Source organism: Dermacentor variabilis, chromosome 9 (genome assembly GCF_050947875.1).
Source record: "Dermacentor variabilis isolate Ectoservices chromosome 9, ASM5094787v1, whole genome shotgun sequence".
NCBI lineage: Eukaryota > Metazoa > Arthropoda > Arachnida > Ixodida > Ixodidae > Dermacentor > Dermacentor variabilis.
The window spans coordinates 30,909,619-30,928,183 of NC_134576.1; the positions used below are offsets into that span (position 1 = coordinate 30,909,619).

The 18,565-nt window shown below is 48.5% G+C and overlaps 1 protein-coding gene across 8 annotated transcripts in view; it reads left to right on the forward strand.

The window, feature by feature from the left end:
* The window catches only part of LOC142592566 (putative phospholipase B-like 2), a 137,600-nt gene that overhangs the window by 61,628 nt on the left and 57,407 nt on the right, over positions 1-18,565 (forward strand). For all 8 annotated transcript variants that reach the window (XM_075704087.1, XM_075704085.1, XM_075704090.1 and 5 more), the window contains one exon: positions 5,939-6,030. In XM_075704087.1, coding sequence (XP_075560202.1) covers positions 5,939-6,030 — 92 coding nt within the window. The remainder of the gene's footprint in view (positions 1-5,938; positions 6,031-18,565) is intronic.

An 18,565-nucleotide genomic window follows, 5' to 3' on the forward strand; every position in this document is an offset into this window, starting at 1 on the left:
AGATTCAAGCCAGCTCAACAGTTTTCACCGAACAATATCAGCTCTTTTGTAAAGCTTAGTTGCCGTTTCGGATGTTACGAAAATATTGGTGCCGTCAACCCATAAAATACAATATTTTCGGAGACAGCTGGGTGCATCCTTGATATGTGCCAGAAATCATGGATCCTTGTGGTTTTCCGCTGTGGTTTATAAGCCTTGAAGACGCTGTAATATTAACTACTACATATCGTTCACAGTTTCTCAAATACATACTAATGAGGCTTAAGGATTTGCCACGAAGACCATATTCCTCAACTTTCTTCATTGTTATATCGTAATTATTCGTATGAAAAGTTTTAGTGAGGTCTATAAGAACACCCATAGTTATTTGTCTCAACGTTTACTTTTTCTACGAAGTTGAGTAGTGCGGCCTCTGTCGACTTGTTTTCATATACTAAAAATGCTCTTTTGCATAAATTTTGTGTGTTGCAGATAAATCATTAAATAAATTCTTCATTTGTGGATTTACAGGGTAAAATAATGGGCCTGCCCAAGCCAACAGATGGCTTGTGGCAACAAGGCACAAGCCAGAGCATAACCACTGCCGGTTTACGTCACGAAAATAACTGGAAAATAAAAACTGGAAAATAACTGGAAAGTAACATGCTTAAAGGAGGTAACAGCGCCTTGTCAATAAGTTTAGGCGAGTGGAGGCAATATACCTATCGCGCGGTAATCGAGCTTATTCATCTTATTAAAATTTTTAAACACTAGTACAACCTTCGAAATCTTTAGGTGGCTCGTAAATGTGGCTGAAAGGAACATGTCACCTATTAATATGACACAAGTAGTCACAAATGCTAATTGAGCGATGTTTTATTAAGGCCGCAGAAAAAGAACATGTCCAAACTAGTTGGTGAAGTGTTTTCTGGAAGGACATCACTTTAGGGACCTCTTGCGGGTAAGTGGGGTGAAAAAAATGAAAAATTAGGGCAAGTAGTTTTCAATTTGGAGTCAGATGGTTGATTATTTTCCTCGACTGGGGTCACATTGGAAGTCAGACTTGTGAGGTAACTAGTGCAGCTTTCAGCAATTGCACAAGGGCCACTAGCTGTTGTGCCATTCACAGGGATGCCACCTGGGCTATGGCCAATGCACATGTTTAGTAACCTTTAGAACAATTCCGCCAAATTTCATTCATCTACTAAATATTTTAATGAACTGTTCGTATTTATTATCGACTGCCAGAGCTGAGTAAACTGAATGCCAATTTTTTTCATGGAAGCATCGAAAAGAATGTAACATTTTTGTAAAATACTGGTCTGAAACGGCTTTGCATTGTAACTGGGGTGCCCTGTCGCGAAACAGGAAGGTGGCCTTTATTATGAGATGATAACGTTCCACTTGAAAGCGTGGTGTCAGGTATGCTTATAATTATGTGATATAGTGTGCCCTGTCTTGAATCGGTAGAGCGTGTTGGTGATGTAATTGTTGTAATATGCACCTGGTAAGTAAATCTGTGTAATCGAAGTTGGCAAACTTGGTTCCTTTTGTTCAGGGTTAATTAAGGTCACCGAATACAACGATCTCAGTAGTGATGTTACAATTTATTTTCAAGTGATTTGCCTAGCTATAACAGAAACTCATTTTTTTCTGCGATGACCTGTAGATCACTCCTAGTAATGTGCTTTTGTTCTTTTGAGGCACAATGTTTTCGGATACTTTATCAGCTGCTACAGTGATGAATAAGTACTTCGCACCATGCGGACCTAAATACAACGTCGTTTCTAATTTTGTATGTCAAGTCTTCACTGAAGTAAAAGGCTCAACCGCGTGCACGGTTTCATTACGTGTCATACTGAAAGGCTAAAGGTGGCCTACATGCAAATTCGATATGACCGCCACGTAAGGCGTAATATTCACACGCGTAACCAAGTGTCCGATGAAGCAATGAAGTGAAATGTGTAGTTCAGTGTGGCAAAAGTGTCTAAAAATTGGACGTAGTGTTTCTAGAGGCTCCTTATGTTTATTTATTTATTTATTTATTTATTTATTTATTTATTTATTTATTTATTTATTTCGTGTACCCTCAGGGCCAGAGGCATTAAAGAGGGGAGTGGTTACATCAAATACAGAAAAAAAGTACAGTGCAGCAAAATGGTTAATAGTACAGACATAGATGGTTCTCGGTTATACAATGTTATCTGAGTGTTCTTGGAGTGCTGGTAAATAAAATGAAATACGGTGCATGCAGTGCAGCAATACAGTGTTCCGGTAATACAAAAACAGTGATACAATTCGTAGTAAAAAAACACGAATGAAATGCTCCTGTTTATACAATGTTATCTAATACTGCCATGAAGTGCTGATGGTCAACAATAGTAGCGGTTGAGGCTGGTAGGCGATTCCACTCGGCAGATGTACGCGGAAGGAATGAATGAGACATGACATTGGTTTGGCATAATGAAATTCCAACTTTGTTATTGTGATCTAACCTTGATGAAATGTATTGAGGAGGGGAGGTAACTTCATCGCGAAGTGAAGGATGATGAAATATCTTATGAAAAAGTGAAAGTCTAAGGCCTTTACGGCGAGAGGCTAAAGATGGCAATTCAAGGTTTAATTTCATTACAGAAGTGCTGGCAGTTCGGTTATAATTAGAACAAACGAAACGAGCAGAGTTATTTTGTACCATTTCTAAAGAGTGAATTAGGTTTTTCTGAAAGGGATCCCAAACTGCTCCGGCGTACTCAAGCTTTGAGCGGACTAGTGACTTGTATAGCATTAATTTTAGGGAAGACGGTGCCTTAGTGAAATTGGGTTTTAGGTATCCCAGCATGCGGTTAGCGTTTTTGATGACGTAAGAAGCGTGCATGGACCACGCGAGGTTTCTAGTAATATGGACACCAAGATATTTGTAGGAGGAAACAGGGTCCAAGGGGAGATTATTAACGCAGTAAGAAGGAAGCTGGTTAGAAGTTCTGGACACGCGCATAAATTCAACTTTTTTATATTTAATTCCGTTGATCATGATTGGCACCAAGTAGAAATAGCGTTAAGGTCGGACTGAAGAGAAGATATATCAGTGCCGCATATTATTTCCCTGAAGATTACACAATCGTCGGCGAATAAATGAATGTTAGAGGAAACACAAGAGGGTAGATCATTCATGTAAATTAAAAAAAGGAGGGAACCAAGTACCGACCCTTGAGGTCGCCGGACTGTACTCTGCTCGGTTGAGAGTTTGAGTCATTAGCAAAGACAAACTGTGAACGGTTAGAAAGAAAGCACTCGAGCCATGCAAGCAGTCTGGGATCAATGTTAATTCGATGCAGCTTAAACATAAGAAGGTTATGGCACACTTTGTCAAACGCTTTCGAAAAGTCTAAAAATATACAGTCAGCAGTTGAAGAGCGGTCAAGAATGACGTTTAGCTTATGCGTAAATAAAACTAGTTGTGTTTCACATGAATATGTCTTGCGGAAGCCATGTTGCGATGGTGAAAAAAATGAGTTAGTTTCAAGAAAGCTAGAAAAATTAGAGGCAAGTATATGTTCTAACATATTACATGGAATGGAAGTGAGCGAGATAGGGCGGTAGTTATATGGAGAATGCTTGTCACCCAAGCAAAAATAAAGGTAATGTAGGATGACGAGATGTAACAATATTAATGATATCATGCATCTCATTTACAAAACTAGATAAATAAGTTGGGGGTGGTAGCGAACACCAATGATTATCGTCTGGTGATTTATTTCAATGATGGCCCAAACCGTTTCGAGGTCAGTATTGACATGAATGCACTGAGATTGGAAATCTTTAGAAATGGCTAAGAGCACGCCGCCTCCCTGACGCATTGTACAGTCACAAAGATACAGTGAAAAATGGTGCGCAGTTTGAAGAATTTCGTTATCTTGAATCTGTGAATGTAGCCACGTTTCGGTAAGCACAAAAATGTTGGCGTTGCAAGTCTCCAAGGCAGATGCTAAGGAAGTCCGCTTATTCATGATGCTTCGAATATTAGTAAAGAACACAGATACGATGCATGATTCTCGTCCACATCCCCTCACGTTTTCCTAACTGGGCGCGTGCTGGGAATTTGCATGCCCGCCGTTATCTCGTGGTTCGTATGGCGCATGCTCGTTGACGGTGTCTGTTGCCGGGTCATAGACGAACTGTTTTTTATTCATTATTAGTTTCCTGTACCTTAACTGGAAAGGGCATGGTTGGGGCTGGCTTTTAGCGCACTCAATTAGTTTTTTACGGACGTGACGGGTGGCGGGCGAAAAATTTTCGGAGATAGAAACATCCTTTTCTTTCAGCCGTGCGCGCATAGAAAGTACTTTGTCTTTTATTTTCGTGTTGGTGAATTTAGCTATAATTGGGCGAAACTTATTAGGCGTGTAGTGACTAATGCGATGAGCACTTTCGATGGCCGTGTCAGGCAGGCTGTCGATTACATCGGTTAATGCGTCTCTTATGCGTGATTCGGACTGTTCCCACGATTCGCGAAAGTCACGGATGCCATGAAATATGAGGTTATTGCGTCGCGATTTGTCCTCAAGTTCGTCAACGCGCATTAGTACGTTGCAATAATGAGAAGTCAGATAAATTCGACAGCCGGTTACGGAATTCAGGTGGTTTTAGAAGTTCCAGCGCCATTATAGCTTTTGCTTTGTCTGGTGTTAAAACCTGGTGTTACATGATGACGCGCAAGTCGACTTCCGTCATTATCTGATAGCAAGCGCTGGTAAAAGTTTCCCTTGCAATTATGGCACCTTGTGTCCATAGAAATTGCCACTGCTTGTTTCTCTTGAGGTTGAAAACTTGATAAAAGAGCGCTTTGTTTCTTACACTGAATTGGTTGTTGAAGAAAACTTGGTTTTGATTCTTGCTTATGACAAGATTTTTTTGCAGTCACGCGAGCCTTTCTGGCGTTTTGTGCATAGAACCTTGAAAACAGAAGGTGGCTGGAATGTTTTGTCGGTGCTGTTTCACGTAAGGGATGGTCACATTTTCTGTGTAATGAATTATCGTGTCAGCCGTGCTGTCGCAGTTTTGACAGTTGCAAACGTCTTAAAATTGCCAAGTTTAGTAGCCGCGTATATGTTTACAGAATCCTCAATTCACAAACAACTGGGGCGGAAAATTAGTAGAGCTTTACAGTCGCTATTACGTTTCTGACGTTTTTATATATACTATAACAACCGCCAGCATTTCGGCTAGGTTGTCAATGCATTCGCAGCCGCCCTATGTTCATATAGTTTCCAACAAAGGGATTGTTTGCTTGAGTACTTTTGCGAATATTGATATCTCGTGTCTCCAGTGTATGGTAGGTGCAGATTGGTGGTACACAGCGAAACAAGATGAAAGGAACACGAAAGGCGAGGACCAGCGCTTACTGCACACGGAAATTTATTGCTTGCAACGAGGGTTCATATATGGCAAAAACGACAAAAATGGTGAAACTAATTTAAAAAATGAAAATGTCAATGCAGATCTAGTATAAAGGGAAGGTATTGGCACTTTTGAAAAAGTTTGTATATACAGCTTCAAAGACAGACAAGGACGAGATGGTATGGGCACGTATGTCCACATATGCCCAATGTAGCAACAAACCAGGAAACCCACTGAACTATAAGCATGATGTTTACGTCACCGCAACATACCGCTCATGAACGTTTGCTTGGCGCTAAACAACGAAATAGAAGTTTTGCTAAAGCATGCATTCCCTCTCGAGTCTATGCAAAAGCTTCTACCAGCTATCTGACAGCTTTATTTTCGCTCCTGCCCAGAATAGTGGTCCTCCGAAGTCTCTTAACGCAAACTCAAACTCGAAAATCCACAGGCAAATGCGCAATACTGGTGTTTCTTATCGAAGTCTCACGTTTTCTTGCACGATTGCTAACGCAGCGGCCAGTTTTATTTTAAGGTTACTGAGGCTGTGCCTATATTACAGGTGATATCATTCCCGGCCACACGATAACCATGTCCTCATACGCCGGCAAGCTGGTTTCCTTGGACGACTTCTACCTGACATCCGCTGGTCTGGTAAGAAAAAACGATGTCCTTCGATACCGTGCATGCTACTGTACAGCCGACGTGGGGCTGTGAACAGGTTACATATATGTCCGTGTCATTTATTCGATGTGACGTTTCATCAAAGCCTCTGAAGTACAGCGTAACACATGTTAACGACACCTAAGCACTCTTGAGGCGTCGTAACGCGCAATGTAGTTTTTGACGTAAGTGCACCTGAAACGTTCCAAAAATTCCCGCGGAACCCAACTCACGATGGGTGCCGCCATTAATGCGATTCGCACTGAAGCGAGGTAACCACACACCGCAGCACCACCGCCACCGAAACGCGTCGCGTATTACACGTGTATGCAGCCTGGCTCTTCTCGCGTGACTGTGCCCTTAACACGCTGTGCTCTCTGGTGGCGCCACCACAAAGTCAGTGCGGCGCCTTGTGTGTATATATCGTTGCGTTGCAGAAGTTACATGTACAGATGTATTTACAATATTTAGAAGAGAGAGAACGATGCATAAACAAGTTGGCTGTCGAGAACCATTCCACTTCTACACGTCAAATCGCCTTCTTCTAACTGGCGCCACTTTTGGTTGCGCCGTAACATAAGCCCCGCCTGTAAAGGCGCCGTCTCGACGCTAACTATAAGGGGGGTGAACTCGCGGCAAAGTAAGGCTTCAGCCGGGACACATGCACAGCGTCCGTGTGGACACACGAGTCCAGCGAAGCGATCTCGCAGTTCACATCGCCAAGCTGAAGCAATATCGTGTAAGACCCTGTGTAGTGCGGCAGCAGCTTTTCAGACTAACCGACACGGAGACATGGTGTCCATAGGAGGTCAACAGAGCCATGAGAAAATCGAATATCCCAATGGCGGCTGTCGTAGTGCATCCTCTGCGCGGCCTGAGACTCGGTGAGCCGGGAACCGGCAATTTGGCGCGCCGTGCGAGCCCGTGCGAAAACGTATTGAGCACATTCAGTGGGAGTGTTCCTCGAGGAACGAAGCAGTGTGTCAAAGGGCATAGAAGGGTGGTGGCCGAACAGACCTTAACCAAGTTGATCCAAAACATGTATTTATGCTCCAAAACGGACAATTCACGCTCCAGTGTGTCAAATTTGCTCATCTCAGAGCTACTCCAAAACTTTTTTTCACTGCTTCCATGAAAAGCCAGCGGTCTTGTGACGGGACCAATTATAGAGGAAGGTCACGGAGGGTAGCATGCTGTCCCAGTCACTGTGGTCATCAGAAACGTACATAGACAACATTTCTGTTAACGTGCGATTGAGCCTCTCCATCAGTCCCTTAGTCTGCGTGTGGTAGGCGGTAGAAAGCCTGTGCTCCTCAGAACAGGAGTTAGTTAATTCGGGTTTAATGGCGCAAAAGCGACTAAGGCCATGCTGAGCCAGCCACAGAATATTAAGCAATCAAATGTTAAAGCTGCGAAAGCTGCGTACCTTTATGGTCTGTGCGAAAAATCTGTTTCTCCTAAAAAGCTCAACAAATCAATGAAGGGCACTAGCGGATGATCTCCCAGTATTGAAGCAGGGTGTAAAGGTATGTGTAGGTCATAGAGACTCTGTGAAAGCTTCCGTCTCTGTTTCCGTATGTGGACATATCATATTAATGTACATTACTGTAAGTGGTTCATGGCACTTCTCGCAAGTCGGCGGGTTTTAGTTTTGAAGTAGAAAATTGTGTGTCAGGTGTGTATGCCCCATTCGAAGCCGACATAGAATCACCTCATAGAAGCGTTGCTGGTGACTGCACGACTTCCACTGACCAATGAGGGGTTTTATTGCGTGTAACTTGTTATTTATAGAAGTGTCCCATTCTAGTTGCCACTTTCATGCCGCAGAACAGGAGCGAAGTAGGTCTTCAACTACAGGGGACAAAAAGGTGTGGCCACTATCAGTGAGGACATGCCGGGGTGTACCGTAATGGAAGACGACGTCATGTAAAAAAAAAATCTGCCCCCTCAGTTGCACAGCTTGTGCACAAAGCTCGCGTGATCGCGCACCGGGTCGCGTAATCAGTCGCGACAACGACCCACTTATTGCCAGACGTCGACGTCGGGAAAGGTTCAAAAAAATTGAGCCCGACGCGAAAAAATAGTTCTGAGGGCGCATAGATGGGATGAAGGCCTCCAGCGAGTAGCACTGAAGGCTTTTTGCGGCGCTGTCAGAGCGCGCAGACTGCAACGTAGCTGTGTACAGAGCGGTACAGGCCTGGACAGTAAAAGCGGCGCCGTACGCGGTCGTAAGTATTCGAAACACCGAGGTGGACTGCAGTAGGGGCATTTACCAATTTTGCTGCGTGACAGAAGTCACAAAAGTCACAGAAGACACATATAAACACGTATTTATAACATTTACAATAGAGAGAACGGTGCATAAGTAAGATGACTGCCGAGAACGATTACACCTCTACACGTCAAATCGTCTTCTTCGAACTGGCGATACACTTGGTTGCGCCTTGAATATATATATATATATATATATATATATATATATATATATATATATATATATATATATATATATATATATATATATATATATATATATAATACTGTTATGGGGTGATTACACAGTTCTATTGAAGGCGCCGCCATTTTGCGATGAAGCAAAAGACATTATTATTATTATTACTATTATTATTATTATTATTGTAATGAAGAAAGGCAGAAATGACATCCCGATCATCATCAAGAGCTGAGGGCACGAGATCGGCGCTCGAACACTACCATCTGGCTCTCCCGACCTACTGTTCTGAGCTACCGCCTGTTTGTTGGACTCCTCCAATAAACCTCCTTACATTTGGAGGATCGTGCTGGGTACGCACATTACCGACACCCTGGAACTCCGATCCCGCAGGTTGCACTCGACCATGCAAGCTGACGCTGCCCAACCGCCGCCATCTCTCCCGGCCGCCGTTTGCCCCAGCCCTGTTCGCCAGCGAGACCCCCCGGTATTTTCGGCTACGGAAGACCAGGACGTCGACGACTGGCTGTCGGCCTACGAAAAAGTTAGTGGACCCAACAAGTGGGATGACGCTGCTAAGCTGAGTACCGCGAACTTTTATCTGGCTGGCGTGTCGAAGCTTTGGTATACGAACCACGAATCGAAATTTGAGAACTGGTCCGCTTTTAAAGAGGCAATAGCTGCCGTTTTCGGTCGCCCTGCCGTGCGGAAGTTACGCGCCGAGCAACGGCTGCGCACACGGGCACAGGAACCAAATGAAACTTTTACCGCCTATATTGAGGACATAATCGATCTCTGCCGGCGCGCCGATGCTTCAATGAGCGAAAGTGCCAAAATACAACATATAATGAAGGGTGTCGACGACGATATCTTTCAAATGCTTCTCGCGAAGTCTCCTGGCACAGTGTCTGAAGTGGTAACTCTGTGCCACAGCTATGACGAATTGAGAAGGCAGCGGGCTCTCATCCGACGTTCATCTCACACACACAGTCAACCACTCGCTGCACTGGACATCGTGCCTGACCAGTCACACCTTCCTGCACAAATGAAAGAATTTGTGCGTGAGGAGGTAGCCCGTCAGTTGTCTCTTCTGCCGTTTGCTCAGCGTCAGGAGCTCCCACAGCAGCAGCAACTGCAGCTACCAATCCCGTTGGCTCCCGTGCTTCGACACGTCATCCAAGAACAGATTTCCGAGGCCATGCCGGTGCCCATTCAGCAGCAACCTGTCACCGCGCCTCTTAGTTACGACGACGTAGTAAAGCGGCAGCAGCTTCAACAGCCCTCACCGTCCCATGGTGTGTCGTATGCTGCATCCCCGATTCAGCCGTCCGTGACATGGGCTGCTCCCATCACTGCGAATCCCTGGCGAACGCGCGACAACCGGCCGATCTGTTTTGCATGCGATGGCCCTAGTCATATCGCCCGATTCTGCCGCCGTCGCGCGCCAGGATACTCAGACGCCCGTTCGCCGAACTACATGGATCGTCCCCGCTCTCGTTATGAGAGTCCGGGTCCGCAAACAAGCACGTCTTCACGTGACTATCCGCAACCCACGTCTCGTCGCTCACCTTCACCCCGTCGCCGATCCTTGTCGCCCATGCGTCGTCGACCAGCCCCTGAAAATGAGGGAAACTAGCCCCCGCAGTTCGTGAGGCAAGAACTGCGCTGTCGAAATGCTCAAGTCCTCGAACTTTGCCGTCGAATATTGTCGAAGTTTCTGTAGAAGGCACCCGTGCATATGCTCTTGTCGATACCGGTGCTGCCGTTTCTGATATAGACGCCACATTCTGCCGCAAGCTTCGGAAGGTGACCACGCCTCTTGAGATGATGCCCTTACGTAGAGCGAATGGAGACCCTCTTCGGCCTATAGCTGCCTGCACTACTCGACTGCCTGCAGTCGACTTATTATCGCTAAAGAGCACTACACTGTTGAGTTTATCGTCCTTTCATCCTGCTCGCATGACATCATACTTGGCTGGGACTTTCTATCGCATATTCACGCCGTTATTGATTGTGCCAGATCTGAACTTGAGCTCTTTCCGTTGTGTGACCAGTCCTACAACCCCGTTCATCAAGCCGCACACAAACTAGTCGTAACAGAAGACACAGAAATTCCGCCGACAGCAGCTGTTTTGCTCCCCGTGTTCTGCAACAGCATATGTGATGAAGCTGCATTCTTTGAACCATCACGCCTCCTTCTAAGTCGGAAGCCACTTCTTCTGCCTTATTCGACCCTCTCTATTTCGAATGGAACAAGCGCTCTCTGCCTCACAAATCCTCTTCCGTATCCCATCAAACTGCTTAAATGTGAATCCCTTGGATGCGTGCAACCCATTGATATCGGCCAAATTTTTTCCGTGCAGCAAAATTCAGCTCGACGCGACCTCGACGTCGTCAGTGCCCTCAATCCTTCTGATGTACCAGCTGCCGACCCATTCGATTCGTCGATCGCATACGGACTGTCACCATTTGAACGCTCTGCTCTTCTCCAGCTGCTCTACCAGTTCCGCGACTCTTTCGATGTTGCCCAACGTGCCCTTGGCCGAACTTCTACCATTGTTCACTACATAGACACCGACTCCAACTCGCCAGTGCGACAACGCCCTTACCGTGTCTCCATCGCGGAACGTCAAGTTATTACCGACCACGTTGATGACATGCTTAAACGCGACGTTATTCGCCCTTCACAAAGTCCATGGGCATCACCTGTGGTTCTCGTTAAAAAAAAGGATGGATCAATTCGCTTCTGCGTGGATTACCGGCGCCTAAACAAGGTCACTCGAAAAGACGTGTACCCGTTACCCAGAATTGGCGATGCCCTTGATTGCCTACAAGGTGCCGAGTTTTTTTCATCGTTAGATTTGCGTTCCGGGTATTGGCAGGTGCCTTTAGCAGAGGCCGACCGTTCAAAGACAGCCTTCGTCACGCCTGACGGTCTATATGAATTCAATGTCATGCCCTTTGGCCTCTGCAATGCGCCTGCCACCTTCGAGCGCATGATGGACTCTGTTCTGCGGGGTTTGAAGTGGCACATATGTCTCTGCTACCTCGACGACATTGTTGTCTTTGCGCCAGATTTCGCAACCCATCTGGAACGCCTCAACCATGTCCTGACGTGTCTGAAGACCGCTCAACTGCAACTAAATCTCAAGAAGTGCCGCTTTGCAGCGCGAAAACTTACAATTCTCGGTCACTTCGTATCAAAAGACGGTGTGCTTCCGGACCCGGCGGCTAAACTACGAGCCGTGACCGACTTCCCCAAACCGACGACTCTAAAGCAGTTACGAAGCTTCATAGGGTTATGCTCCTACTTTCGTCGGTTTGTGCGCAACTTCGCCTCTATAATTGCGCCTTTGACCAAACTTTTAAGCAGCGCCTCAAATCTTTCGTCGTGGTCTTCTGAGTGTGACCAAGCCTTCTCCACCCTTCGCCGTCTCCTGACGTCACCACCTATACTGCGCCACTACGATCCTACGGCCGCAACTGAGGTGCACACAGACGCCAGTGGTGTCGGCCTCGCTGCTGTTCTCGCACAACGAAAGCCTGGGTTCGCAGAGTATGTCGTCGCATACGCCAGCAGAACGCTCACCAAGGCTGAGTCAAACTATAGCGTCACCGAGAAAGAATGCTTGGCACTAGTCTGGGCGCTTGCCAAGTTCCGCCCTTAGTTATATGGCCGGACGTTTGATGTAGTGACGGATCATCATGCATTATGTTGGTTGTCTTCGTTGAAGGATCCGTCAGGTCGCCTTGCCCGCTGGGCTCTTCGACTTCAAGAGTTCGACATCCGCGTTATATATCGTTCCGGAAGCAAGCATGCCGATGCTCACGCACTGTCGCGGTCACCACTATCCACCGATACTGCGTCCATATCCACTATAGACCACCCACTGTCAGCTCTTGACGTTGCCACCGTCTCCTCTGCACAGCGCCACGATCCCTGGATCGCTTCGCTTCTTGACGTTTTATCCGAGGCACCCACCCTTTCGACCACTCGAACACTGCGACGCCAAGCTTCGAACTTCAGCATCCGTGATGGCCTCCTGTACCGGCGCAACTACTCGCCGGATGGTAGGAAGTTGCTCCTAGTTATCCCCAGAACGCTGCGCTCTACAATCTGCGCATCCTTACACTCCGACCCCCAGTGTGCTCACGGCGGTGTCTTCAAGACCTATGAACGCTTACGCCAAAGGTACTACTGGCGCGGAATGTTTCGCTTTGTCCGCAAGTTCATTCGCGGCTGCCAGGAGTGTCAGCGACGAAAAAAACCACCGCATCCTGCCGCAGCTTCATTACAGCCCCTTCCATGCCCAGACCGCCCATTCGACCGCGTTGGAATCGACCTTTATGGACCTTTACCTTTGACCACGGCGGAAAACCGATGGGCTATCATTGCTGTCGACCACCTTACACGATACGCCGAAACCAGCTGCTCTCCCCACCGCGACAGCACAGGACGTCGCCTCTTTCATTCTCAAGCGTTTTGTGCTTCGACACGGTCCTCCTCGCGAACTCCTCAGTGACCGTGGCCGCGTATTTCTCTCTGATGTAATCCAAGCACTTCTCCACCAGTGCAACATTGTGCATCGGACGTGTACTGCCTACCACCCTCAGACGAACGGTCTCACTGAGCGGTTTAATCGGACACAGGGCGACATGCTTGCGACACATGTTCCATCTGATCAGTCCAACTGGGACCTGGTTCTTCCATTTGCGACATACGCGTACAACACCGCTACGCAAGTCACAACCGCGTATTCCCCCTTCTTCCTTCTGTACGGTCGCCAGCCGACGCACACTATCGACACGTTGCTGCCATACGCACCAGATGCCTCAGAGTGCACGCCCGTGTCGGAAGCCGCCCGTTACGCTGAAGATTGCCGACAACTAGCCAAGCACTTTACTACAGCCGACCAACAACGCCAGAAAAACGCCCGTGATGATGACCACTCTCCTGCCGCAACATTCGCTCCTGGAGCACTTGTGTGGCTGCTTGTACCACACTGCGCCCCTGGCTTGTCGTCCAAACTTCTCCCAAATTATCATGGTCCCTACCGCGCCGTCGAGCGTACTTCGCCCGTAAACTACGTCATTGAACCTCTTACGCTGCAAGGCGACCGTCGTCGACGTGGACGTGATGTTGTTCACGTAGACCGCCTCAAGCCGTACTTCGACCGTCTTGTCCCCATCGGTTAGATCGCCAGAATGGCTCCACCTTTCTCGACGGGGGCAATTGTAATGAAGAAAGGCAGAAATGACATCCCGATCATCATCAAGAGCGGAGGGCACGATATCGGCGCTCGAACACTACCATCTGGCTCTCCCGACCTACTGTTCTGAGCTACCGCCTGTTTGTTGGACTCCTCCAATAAACCTCCTTACATTATTATTATTATTATTATTATTATTATTATTATTATTATTATTATTATTATTATTATTATTATTATTATTTTATTATAGCACTGTACCTCGTGCGGCGCTATGTCGGTGTGTGGAATCGCACTGGAGGGTGCACGGCGTACGGACTAATTCAAGTCAAGTGGCAAGAGAGAGAGTAAAACATCTTTATTAATAATATGTGAATGGCGAGTGCAGTGTGGGAGGAACCCTCAGTCCAGGGTCCCTAAGATGATTCCGGCGATGTTTCGAGCCCGTTGTATCACAACTTGGAGGACCTCGCGCGAGATTGTGGGCGAGCTGCCACAGCCAGGGCAACGATCTGCATAACAGTGTGGGTAGAATTTATTGAGAGAGACAAGATTTGGAAAATTTCCGGTTTGTAACTGGCGTAATGCCACTGCTTCCTCCCGCGAGAAGGACGGCGGTGGTGCGGCGTGGGTGCGACGAATGCGTGTATAATGACGGAGTATGTCTTTGTAACGGAGCAATTAAGGGATCCCCCCCCCTCTGAACTTGTCGCCTCATCATGCCGAGTCACCTGGAGGGAAATTTCTCGGGCAACCGCATGCACGCGTTCGTTACCCGGCAGCGCGGTATGACCAGGGGTCCAGAGTAAGTGGATGCGGGGAGGTGTATTCTGCGGGATCTGTTTGAGAATTTGGCGCGCCGCTCTCGGGATGCCATGTCCCGATAGGAACGCCCGGCACGCCTGTTGCGAGTCTGTCAATATATACACTTCCTCAGGAACACGGATGGCGTATCGAATTGCAAGAGCAACACCGAGGATTTCTCCGTCAGCGGCATTTGTTCCGCGCATCGCAGCAGAGTCTCTCAGGGATTCGGTGCCATCCAAAACTACCGAGGTATAGCCATCTTGAGTGCGTGATGTGTCCGTGTATAAAGTATGTGTTTCCGAGATGTTTGCAAGCATGCGGCCAATGTATCGTACACGGGCTTTGCGCCGCCCTTTGTCATGCTCGGGGTTCATATTACGTGGCAATGGATGAATACTTAGTGCTTGGCGTATCGCGGACGACAAGATCGTTGGACGGGCTTCAGACTCAAGGGGTGGGACAGAGTATCCTAGCCGTGTGAGAAGATGGCGGCCAGTAGGAATGAGTAGGAGGCGCTGGCGATGGCTGACCCAATGTGCCTCTAGCAGTTCGCCGAGTGCGTTATGTCTCCCTAAGTTAAGGAGACGGTGTGTGGATGTATAGTTGGGGAGGCCATGGGCCAGCTTCGTCGTTTTGCGAATCATTGCGCCTATGCGAAGTTGTTGCGCTTGGGTCAACCGCTGAAATGGGAGATGGTATGTAAGGCGGCTGAACACGCGTGCCTCCACCAAGCGCAGCAGGTCCTCTTCTCGAAGTCCCGAGCGCCTGTTGGAGACCCTCCGGATCATGGCCAGAACTCGCTCAATCTGTCTGGATAGAAGGGAAACAATGTAGTTTGACCTGCCATCCGCTTGGACGTGTAGGCCGAGGATACGGGCACGATTAACCTGTGGAATCCGTGTGCCATCCACGTGCACAGTGATAGGGGGAGTAGAGGAACGGCTCCGGGGGCGAATAATTATGAGCTCCGACTTTTCCGGAGCACATCTTAACCCACATTTTCTCGCGTACTCGGAAACTGTATCGACTGCTTGCTGCAGTCCGTCCTGGATGGCTCCGTCGGAACCGCGTGTCGACCAGATAGTAATGTCGTCCGCATAAATAGCGGGGGCGACATCAGGGATCTGGTCGAGTAGCCGGGGGAGCCCTGCGAGCGCGATATTGAATAGAGTAGGGGAAAGAACTGAGCCCTGTGGTGTCCCACGTCCTACAAAGCGAATCGTACCGGATCGATACGGTCCCATTCCTACGGTGCCTGTGCGATCTCGAAATGCGCGGATATAGTTGTACATACGAATTCCACATTGTGAATGTGCAACATTGCGAAGGATGAGGTCATGTTCAAAATTATCGAATGCCCCTTTTAGGTCTAAGGCGATGATTGCTCTCGTTTGGGCGGACGACGGAGGTCCTATGACTTCCTCACGCAATTGTAAAAGCACATATTTGGCAGACAGATGAACCCGATATCCGAATTGAGAGTTACAAAAGAATGATTTTTCTTCGAGGAAGGGCTGCAGACGCCACAAGAGTACATGCTCCATGAGCTTACCAATGCAGGATGTTAGGGAGATGGGTCGTAAGTTTTCAACCTTAACAGGCTTGCCCGGTTTGAGGATCAGTGTGATGTCGGCGTGTCGCCATGCTTGGCGAAGCATGCCCTTGCGCCAGCAATCATTGAAGATATGGGTGAGGTGGTTAATATCCGTGTCACTGAGGTTACGAAGGGTGGCGAATCGGATGTGGTCGGCTCGCGGTGCCGGGTTGCGGCGTAGGTCTTGTAGGACCACCCGCACCTCGTCAGATGTGATGTCTGCATCGAGCAATTCGTTCGCCTCGCCTACATAAGGATAGTCAGCGTACTGCGGCGGAGGGCCTGTGGGTATGAAATGCTTCTCTAGTTCTCTGAGGAGTGTCGAGACGTCGTCCCTGTACTCGCGCATTAGGATGTGCAGCTGTTGAAATGTTTTCCCCTTTGTTGTGGTGGGATCTGTGAGTGAGCGAAGAATCGACCACGTTTTTTCTGTGCTCAATGTGCCTGAGAGGCGATCGCAAAATCTTCCCAGTTATTCCTCGTAAGGATATCTGCATACTCCTGAGATTCCCGTGTAATTTCATCTACACGTTTCCTAAGTTTGCGGTTGAGGCGTTGTCGTTTCCATCGTCGTGTCAACCCTCTGCGGGCGTTCCAAAGATGAAGTAAATGCGGTTCCTATGTCTGGTGTCTCGGTTGTGGTGCGCAGTGTGCTCGTGGTGGCCTCTAGATCTCGTGCGAGAGAGTCAAGCCAGCGTTCGTACCCTTGGCGCTCAGGTGGTTCATGGCGACGTTCCCTGAATTTCGCCCAATCCGTTATTCGCACATTTCGCTCAGGCCTGCGCGCACCCCGTAAGGACAAGGTCGTCGCTACAATGTAGTGGTCACTACCAAGGTGCTCCTCTAAAGGTCCGTGCGCAACGACTGGGCCAGTATTGCGCACGAAGGTAAGGTCAGGGCAGGTGTCACGAGATACGCTATTGCCCATCCGAGTGGGGTGCTCTGGGTCGGCAAGCATTGTGTATCTCATGTTACAGATGGCATTCCATAAGCGGGTCCCTTTAGCCTGCGATTTAACGTAACCCCATGCAGTATGCGGAGCGTTAAAGTCGCCGGCCACCACACAAACCCGTCCAAGCCTACCAAATTCGGTTAGTAGGTACTGAAAACAGTGCGTTTGCGAACGGGGGGAACTGTATGCATTGAGTATAAACAGACTCTCGCTGCGTTTGCCTTGCGTAATTATTTACAATATTTGGTGAGGAATATCAATGCTAGTGGTATGCAGGCGACATGTAACATGTTTCGAAACTAAAGCTCCCAGAAGAGGAGAGACACCAGAGAGCGTTCTGTAGCCGGATAAAGAAGGGGTTCAATTGACTTCCTGTAAGAGTATGACATCGGGAGGGTTCGTGGATGTGGCGATATACTGCTGTAGGGAACCTCGTTTTCGGCGGAATCCCCTACAATTCCACTGCCACACCACTAGTTGCTCCGCGTTACGCGGCGCCATCATCATCGCGAGAGGAAGCAGGCGGTCGTGCATAGGGATGCGGGCGCCGGGTGCCCACATCTGAAGGTTGCGGCCGGAAAGCGCGCTTTCGTTGTTACCGCTAAGCTCACGAGCTTGTAAGCGTGCGAAAGTGCACTCTATACATGATTTCACTTGCTCCGTAATCCCTATTTGAAGGGCCTCCATTTGGCGTTCTATCCTGTCCAGAGCCTCCTGCATACTAGTGCTCAAGTCTGCTACGAGCGCGTCCATTTGTTTTTGCAGGCGCTCACAGCGCGCCTCCATGTCACGACGTAGGCGGGCTATTTCTATTCGAGGATCGGGATTAGGTAACGAATCGGTAATAGGGGAAAGGTTAGGGAGAGATTTACGGGGCGGAGTGAGCTGTGGGAGACCCTCCGCCCGACCTACCTCCCGAGGCGCCTCCATTGCTGTTTTCTTCTCTGGGGTCCGCTGCATCCCTGAAGGGATCAGGGTCACCTTGGCTGGGGCGTTGGTCTGAAGGGCCTTCTTGTAGGGTTGTTGGGAAGATGGGGAAGGAGGGCGCTTCTCTGGGAGGCGCACCGACGCCTCGCGGGATCGGGACCGAGACTTGAACTTGCGACGGGATCTCGAACGGGTCTCCGACCTGACTTTTCTGGTCTCCTTCGATGGGGCGCGCGACGTTCGGGTCTCCGCCGTATCTGTGGTAGTGGTCGGGTCGCTGGAGGGTTGGAGTTCACGCTGCTCTTTCTCGAGAGCTTTCCGCACCCACGCTTTGTTCAGTGTCTGCCTAGCACGCCGCGGGCAGTTTGGATCCGCTGTAGGGTGGGTGCCGTCACACGATCTGCAGTGTGGGGTGCACGGATGTGACGGGGTGGGGTTGCCAGTCCCGCACGTCGCGCAAATGACCATGTGCGGCGTAGGACAGTAATCAGCCGAATGGCCGAGCTTGTGATATATCTTGCAAACCAGTTGGCGGGGTCGATGGGGTAGCAGCGGAGTTCTGCACTATAGAAACGCACGTAGCG